Source organism: Haplochromis burtoni, unplaced genomic scaffold (genome assembly GCF_018398535.1).
Source record: "Haplochromis burtoni strain Fernald_Lab_line unplaced genomic scaffold, NCSU_Asbu1 Contig_249, whole genome shotgun sequence".
In the NCBI taxonomy this organism is placed as follows: Eukaryota; Metazoa; Chordata; class Actinopteri; order Cichliformes; family Cichlidae; genus Haplochromis; species Haplochromis burtoni.
This window is the reverse complement of record NW_024582610.1, coordinates 792,222-800,354: the sequence shown is the minus strand read 5'-3', so window position 1 is coordinate 800,354 and position 8,133 is coordinate 792,222. Positions and strand designations below refer to the sequence as shown.

Sequence of the window (8,133 nt, the reverse complement as noted above, 5' to 3'; positions counted from 1 at the left end):
GTAAAAAATAAATCACCTGGCCTGCAGGTGATGCTGGTTGTCCTCCAGCAGGCCTCAGTTTGTAAGTAAGTAAAATTTTATTTGTATAGCACCTTTCAAGATAAAAATCACAAAGTGCTTCACAGAAGCTTAAACATAAAAACAAAAAATTTACCAAAAGAAAGTTTAAAAAGATGAGTTTTTAGCTGTTTTTTAAAAGCGACAAATGAGTCCACAGATCTCAAGCTCAAAGCTGTACACGTAGAGCATCTGAGCCTGTACACTAGTAACAAACAGCTGTTTGGATCACCAGATGTTCCAGTAGTTTGAACTTCCAGTCTGGCAGTTTCTGTGTTTCCAACAGAAACTGAAGACCAGATGTTTAATTCTTCTGAACAGCCTGAAAACCCTCTGACAGCATCCTGTTTCTGCAGATGTCAGAGGTTTCAGTTTAGAAGATTTAAAATATTTTGTCTCTCAGCGGTGCCCCGGCTCTCCTTCCTCCTCTCGAGCATGCTTGTGTAACTATTTCTGTGGCTTCACACTTCCCAACACATGATGGTGAAACGTTTGTCCTGTTAATGCTCCAACTGAAAGAGGAAGTGAATTACAGGCTCTGACCTCTGAATGTTGTCATTCTTTTGTTTCCTTCCTCAAACTGTCTGTTCAGTGGTGTTAGGTAAGCTCTGAGATTTCTATCGCAACACGTGAACCTTCTTCATGTTCGGGTCTGACACTGCAGCTTTACAAACATCAAAGTGGTCATCTGAAGGTAATTACTTTTCAGTGCCAAAAGAATTAAAAGCAGTGAAGACAGCACAGCACTGTGATGGTTATGTTTCCTTTATCTTAAGGTTTCCATCACTGTGAGTTCAGAACAGGTGGCTTTTATACCCAAAGTGAGTCTGGATGTCAGGTAGAGAAGAGTAAACAGAGACTTTTTGGATCTGAATGAACATTTAAATAAGTTAACAAGCTATGTCCTGACGCTTGGAGTGGTCAGAAACAGGACACTTCCTTTTAGAGATTTAATTCAAATATTTGAGGTAATTTTTCATGATATTGAGATACACTGATCACCAGATTAGGTGACCTTAAAAGTATAATTCCAGATGACTGATTTGTTAGCTCTTTGTTCCTGTATGTTCTCTGGCCAGTTACTGCAGGTTTTCTTTTTGCATCAGTGTGAATACTTACTGACACATATCAGTGTGAGGGATGCTAAGCTCAGTGTGAAACACAAATCATCCTCTATGAATGCTTAAAGCAACACTTAAGACCTGCTTTTAAGTATTTCAGACATTTCTGTACCTTTTATGCCTAAAATAATAAAAAAAAAAAACAGCGATTTTCTACTTGTGCAATTAGAATAAAGTGAAAATGTAAACACTGAAACTACAAACAGCACACGATCACACATGACCTGTGTGACCCCAGCTGAGATCTGAATGAACAACAAGAATCCAAAGTTTACTCAGTTTATTTCTTTATAAAATCGTCTTGTTTTTCTGCTGAAGACGAAATATTTGAAAGGAATAAAAAGGAAAAAGAGGATTCAATTAAACTTTCATCAGAGAGAACCAGCCAAGAAATAACAGCTGTGATATAATATTGCTTTGGCGCTGAAGTTGATCGGTACTGGTCTCTGACTGGTTCTGGACTCGTTTCTGCTGTTACTGACTGGCGGCGTTGCTGACGTCCACCTTCAGGTCCTTCGAGACGAGTCCGGAGGTGACCGGGTGCATCCCCGCTCGATGAGCCAGAAACACTCGAAGAGCTTCATCACGAAACTTCTCAAAATTAAACACCTCCCTGAAGATGAAGCACAGCCACAATGATTAAAACAGCAGAAACACAGTAAGAGAATCAGTGCTGCCTCCTAGCAGACACACCTCGGGTATCAATTTCAAAACCCTACATCACCGTGTTCTCAAGTTATCAGATTAACACGATTTTCAGAAAACTTGCTCTGACCTTGAGATTGAGGTCAGTCAGATTCAAACTTATCCAAGATTTTTAGTAGAAACTTATGGTCCAATTTGAAAACCCTAAATAACCTTCTTCAGTTATTGCACTGCAAGAGTTTTAGAAAACTTGACCTCTGACCTTGGCAATAAGGTCAAGGTCAGTCAGCTTGATCTCGTCTGAGAATTTTAGTAGATACAGCTATGGGACCGACTTGAAACTCTTATGTCATCTTGTTCTCGAGTTATCACACTCACAAACTTAGGTGTTCATGCCACGTCCCCGGGAGGGTGACGATAATACCTCATAAGTCTTTAAAGTGGAAGGGTAAAAATGGTAAAGGCACAGTAAAAACACAGAAGAAACAATAGAACAAACGGTAAAAACAAACATGAAGGTCAGTGATGTGGAGTTTTGTTCTAGTGAAACTACTGTTGAAGTGTAAGGACCTGAAGAGTGGTCGTGTAAACTTCATCCTGCCCTGGTCGGTCGCCATCTTCAGCGCTAGTGGAACCGCTTCCTCCCACCTGGACCTGACGCACAGCCTCAGCCACCTGGAGGGAGCACAGCCAATCACCAAGAGGCTTTAAGGAGGGGAAGGTTTTAAAATGAAAGTCCCATTTATACCTGCTGAAAGACTCACCTGAAGCGGATCTCTGCATTCATATAGGCGTTGAGATCGTAAATCTCCTGCATCTTCTTAACGTGAGTCAGAGGGAGCGGATCCTGAAGGAAGGAACAGGTGAGTGAACGGAAGTGGACTGTAGGGAGTTAATGTGGAGTGTGGTTACCTCTTGCAGTAGCAGTGACAGGAACTCGATGACCTGGTGGGATGACAGAGTCTTCACATCGGACCGCTTGAAGCTGTTCAGGTCCTGGTCTTTAGCCTGAACGGGGACAGAGGATGGAGCTTTGAGCCTGAACATAAAATCACTCAAGAGTCCTCACCAGATTCAGGTCTCACCTGGAGCCACTTCTGACTGAGAGCGTTGCAGGCGTCAGCCATCGTGGTATCGTATCTGAAACAACAGCCAATCAGGACAAAGGAATCAGATTGTTTTTAGAAATCAGAGACCAGATGGAAGTCTGAGTACTTACTGAGGTTTAACAGGAGGCATCCCAGGTGTGAACATCCAGGCGTTCCAGTCCACCTTGTTCAGGATGTCCACCTGAGACACAAAAACTCATCTCAAGGCTCCATCTTGACCTTTGAACCCACCTATCTATCACATCTGGAGTTTCTGCCTGATCACCATGTAAATATTTGTCTTTTCTTGTAACAATCTGACCTCTGACCAAAACCTGCCAAGCTGATGTTCCTTCCCTCCAGTCACTGTAACTCTGCCTGAGTGTCCAGTTGTTCCTCACCTTGTCCTTGAAGTAGGCAAACAGGTAGTTTTTCCACTCCTCTGTGGTGACGCTGCTGTAGGCAAACCGCTGGATGTACGACTTCACAAAGCCCATGAACACCTCTGAGCAAAACAGATCAACAGGTGTGTCAGCAACTGAACAGGAAAGAGGTGAGTGTGCAGGAGTGTGCAGGTGTTACCTGGCCCTCCCAGCTGCTCCTCCAGGTAATACAGCAGAGCAAAGCCCTTCTCGTACGGCACGGAGGAGAAGGCATCGTCAGGACTGACGTCTTGCAGGCTGGGCACCAGGTTGGTCAGAGGGTTGTTGGCTCCAAAGGTGTTCACCTGAGATATGATGAGCACAGGTGAGTGGAAGGAAAACGTGCCTCATGTCAGACTGTGGATGTGACACAGGTGAAGGTGTATAATGTTTGAGTTCTCACCGAGTCCTGCAGGTCCTTCCAGCCTCCGATGGCTTTGAACTGCCTGAACTGTTCGCTCTCCAGACACCTGCCGATCATCCTCTCCAGGTAGACCGTGTGACCCTCGTTCAGCCTGAAGGTACAAACATGCTGACGTCAAATAATGACGTAATAATAAGCATCTTGTTGGAGCCGACAGTGGAAAATGCAATGTCTTTGTTGCCTAGGTAATCCTTTACAGTACTTCCCACCACTTTGTGTGTCAATCAGCTGTAACAGTTGTCTGAATTTTTCCTTGTGAAAACCAAAGTAAATCAAAGATTTTCAAAAGGACGGTCTCAGCGAGCTGACGGGTCAGCCAATACGTTGCATCACCTGACCCTCAAACGCTGGTATTTCTTAATGATTTCTGCTTTTGTGAAGTCGAACCCTGGATGATTTTCGTTCAGCTAACCTCAGAGTGAATCTTTCCAGATAAACCAACCCCACCATGAGTTGATCCCATTTCAGAGAACCCATAAGTTCCACAAAGTGTCTGTCCCAAAGCTGTGACTTCACTCTGAAAACCTACACAGTGCCTGGACACCTGAGCAAATGTGGGCCTGTTCTGTTGCATCGGGTTTTGTGACTTAGAGCATGTCTCAAAACTGGTTTTAAGATTTTATCTTCTGAGGCGTCCATGGGTTCTCTACACGTCTCTGCAAACACCTGAGACCCTTGAGTTGAGCTCCACCTGTTTGTTTGTTTACCAGAAATGCTCCCAGGTCTTGTTGGTCACCAGGTTTCCAGTCCAACTGTGAGAGATCTCGTGGGCAATCACCTGTAGGACACATGCACAGTCACAGACAGGAATGGAAGGTAATTTAATTATAATGCATGATCACATGGTGAGGTGGGAAGAGTCTTGTACTCACACCAGACAGAGATTTGTCTCCAGCCTGAAAACAGACAGGAAATAGCTGATCAGAACTAACAGTCTCATGACACTGACACATCATGAACAACCCGATTGGCCCCCTGTTTGTACGTACCAGCAAGGTGGGCGTGGCAAAGGTCAGACATGGGTTCTCCATGCCGCCGTAGGGGAAAGATGGAGGGAGAACCAGGACGTCATACTGACCCCAAACATACGGTCCAGCCAGTTCCTCAGCTGTCTTCAGCATGGCTTCGGTCTGAAAGACAAGGAACACCCGAACATCACTCCAGCTTCTCTATGTCCTGCATGTTCTACATTTTTTTTGTGTTCTCATGTTGTACATGTTTGTATGTTTTACATGTTCTCATATTTTCATGTTTGTATGTTCTCATGTTCTGTGTGTCTTCTTTCCATTGTTTGCGTGGCCTCAGTGTGTCTGTGGTTCTCACCTCAGAGAACTCAAACGCTGCTTTGTCCACAAACTCTTTCTCCGACCAGACTCTGGTCCTTGGCCCGATCTCCCTGCCAACCAATCAGAGCACAGAGTTAAGTTTACCTGCTGAAGCTGACGCTGTGACATCAGAAGAGGTAAGACAATCTGTACCTGCTTTCCAGAGCTCCAGCCACAATGGCTATCAGGTAGGAAGGCATAGGCACCTGAGATCAGAGGTCAAACAGAGGACAGTCACGCCTGAGGCCTGGTGATGATGATGTCAGGTGATGAAGAGAAGAAAGAGACTCCCCCTACCGTCTGCCTGAACCTGTAGATGATCCGACCACTATCCTGAGGATCGACTTCCTGTCCATCTCTCACTGCACTCATCACCGCCACCAGGTCCTTAGGGACAGACACCTGAGGGACAGGTACCCACACACATACATACAAGTACACACCTGAGAGACTAATATCAGGCTCTGGGCACTGAGGTGATGCTATGAATGTTGTTCAGGTGGTTTTTTTTTTAACAATTATTAATAATTTTAATAATCAATAATATGTCAGTGGTGTTTGTTTACCTGAGCATAGTAGGTGTGCTTGATGGATGGGGTGTCCTGACAGGGGATCATGCTCCTGCAGTGATGAGCCTGTAAGACAGCACAGAGGGCACCAAGGCTATTAGCTGCATGTTGTGTTCAGGGGTGGTCTGTACAGAGGACGCTCTGCAGCAGACTGAGGCTTTAAACTTTACAAAGCAGTGAAATCAGTTTGAAGAAGGTAGAAAACGAGAATAACAGGGAAGTAGTTTGTTAATGGTTGCAGTTTCACAAAGTTTCAACAGTTCACAGAAAAACCACAAAAAGTGGAACTTTTCTTTCTGTTGAAGGTTTTCGTATGCAGCGTTTCAGGTGTAATCAACAAAAAATATGTTTACAGTAAACTTCAGTTTAAAACTTTTATTTTAACCTTTTATAACTTAAAAAAGGTTTACAAAAGAGAAAAAAATCTAGAATTTCTCTGAATTCAAATTTAAACATGAAATTTTTAATCATTTATATTGGATATAGCTCAGGTGAGGGTAAATGGCTCACCTGGCACTGGCTGAACAGGTAGGGGTGCTTTTTCCCGGCAGTTTGCTCAGGCGTGAGCCACTGCAGTGCTGTTGCTGATGGAGACGTCTCATAGGTCACCTCCACGATCACATGTTGCCCTCTGATTGGACAGCAGACATTAGAATTTAATTAGAAAAGACAGGCCATAAGGACAGAGAGAGTGGAGGGCGGAGTCACCTGGAGAGGTCAAAGGGCAGCGTGATCTCCAATGGGGTCCCCTTGAAGCTGTGTTTGGGCCCTAGGCTGAAGCGCGCCGGCTGCCCATTGGCCGTCACCGACACCACGCTCAGGTCACTGCTGTCCAAAGTCTGTGGTACAGAAAACCCCAGTTACCGAGCTGCTGTGTCAGCACCTGAACCTGCTGATAAATATTCACCTGTCCTACCTGCACAAAGGTCACCTTACACACTCTGTCTTAAAGCTGAGCCACGTCACACCAGAGTCCATTCAAAGAAAACCTTATTTTACTTGTGTGTCTATCTGTCTGCCTTATGGACAGGTGAGGGTTAACCTCTTAAGCAACCATGCACCCAAAGATGGGTGCAAAAGGGAGGGGATTACGGAGGTAGAAAGACAGAAAACCACTGGGGGCTTAATGTTACATTTACCTTTCTACAGGCGACCGTCTTGCAGCTGCAGAATCAAACCTGAGCTTTGAAAACTGTTAAAAACAAATAAGTGAAAAGTCTGCTCTCCTGCACACCTGTTTTACTAAACTTCAGTCTACGGCTTCAGCTGACTGGTGTCACGCCAAACTCCATCCAGAAAAGAGCCATTTTAAGTTTTTATGCTCTGAATATATTTACAGAACTGATTCAAAATTTGAAATCTCACACTCACAGGTGAGAGTCGATGGTGAAGTAACAAAGCACAAGAATAACCACAGACAGTGAACTGAACCACAGATTCCAGTAGGGGTGCAGGCTCCTGTGGAATTTAACAAACTTAGCCTGGACACACCTGTTCTATCTGAAAGATACTCACCTGTCACAGTTTTTCCAAAACAACGGGTTAAAGTTAACGAGTTTGTTTTAATAAAGCAGTTATTAAACCCGATCAGTCCCGAAGCTCGAGGATGTCACACAGCGTCACAATTTAAATGCGACGTGAATAAAGATCAATAATTAAGTAAAAATGTAAGTAAAAATGATTTATATCACAGTTAGAGTTTTAAAGATCGTAAATATGTGAAGCTTCAGTTTGTGAAATCACGTTTTAAAACTTTAAAACAGTAAGGTTAGTTTATTAAAGCTGAGTGACAAACTGTTTTTATAAGTCTGTAAAAACGCCTTAACACCAGACTCCGTTTAAAAACAGCTGGAATTAAGGTACCGGTACTCCCCGAGGTTAAAGTTAATCATCAGGCACACCTTAACGCTTGCACGGTGCCGGATCACAGAGGAACACCCGAGGAACCGTCAGTGTGACCCGGCTCGTTACTTCTTCGTGCTCGCCTCTAAGCACGCACTCCCCTTAAATCCAGCGGATTTTAGTTGGACTCTGGTGAGCACTAAAGGTTCAGTTAGATCGAGGCTAACCCCCCGCGTCCCGTTGACGTTACCAGCGTAGAGAATCGGTCCTCCAGCGCCTCCACAGTCAGCGCCACCCTCCCTCTGATTACGTGCCTGTCGAAGTCCAGGTGCAGGTGCAGGTTCAGGTGCTTGGTGACGCACCTGGTGAACGAGGAGAAGGAGCACGGGTCAGACATGACGTTCAGTCCGGTTACAGCTGAGAGACTGGAGAGCCGAGCTGAGCGCGGCCGGTAATCTACCGGAACACGCTGCGCACGCATCCGGACCGGCCTTTTCACAATAAAAGTCCAAGACCGAGGCGACGTGCCTTTGTATGTACAGTGTTACATAATAACAAACTGTGCAGTGTTAAATAAAAAAATGTTTTTTTCCAGCTTTGTTTTGTTTTTCAATGTGAATCATTTAACTTGGATGGGTGA

At 44.6% G+C, this 8,133-nt stretch overlaps 1 protein-coding gene across 1 annotated transcript; it reads right to left on the bottom strand.

Annotated features, from left to right (window-relative positions):
- Positions 1–1,443: 1,443 nt before the first annotated feature.
- lta4h (leukotriene A4 hydrolase) lies at positions 1,444–7,989 on the bottom strand. The gene is made up of 19 exons (XM_005938375.3): positions 7,744–7,989; positions 6,360–6,490; positions 6,162–6,282; positions 5,649–5,717; positions 5,380–5,484; positions 5,236–5,288; positions 5,081–5,153; positions 4,747–4,887; positions 4,630–4,653; positions 4,465–4,535; positions 3,737–3,848; positions 3,494–3,638; positions 3,313–3,416; positions 3,043–3,113; positions 2,909–2,963; positions 2,736–2,831; positions 2,588–2,670; positions 2,394–2,498; positions 1,444–1,791 (listed from the first exon to the last, which is right to left on the bottom strand). The coding sequence occupies exons 1-19, from the start codon at positions 7,972–7,974 to the stop codon at positions 1,653–1,655; spliced, it is 1,929 nt and encodes a 642-aa protein (XP_005938437.1). The 5' UTR covers positions 7,975–7,989; the 3' UTR covers positions 1,444–1,652.
- Positions 7,990–8,133: the final 144 nt, after the last annotated feature.

Coding starts and splice junctions, on each gene's coding strand:
- lta4h (XM_005938375.3), bottom strand. CDS start 7,974: ATGCGTGCGCAGCGTGTTCCGGTAGATTACCGGCCGCGCTCAGCTCGG. Junction 3,849..4,464: donor AAGACCTGGGAGCATTTCTG/GTAAACAAACAA, acceptor TTGTACCTTCAG/GCTGAACGAGGGTCACACGG. Junction 3,639..3,736: donor GGAAGGACCTGCAGGACTCG/GTGAGAACTCAA, acceptor ATCATATCTCAG/GTGAACACCTTTGGAGCCAA.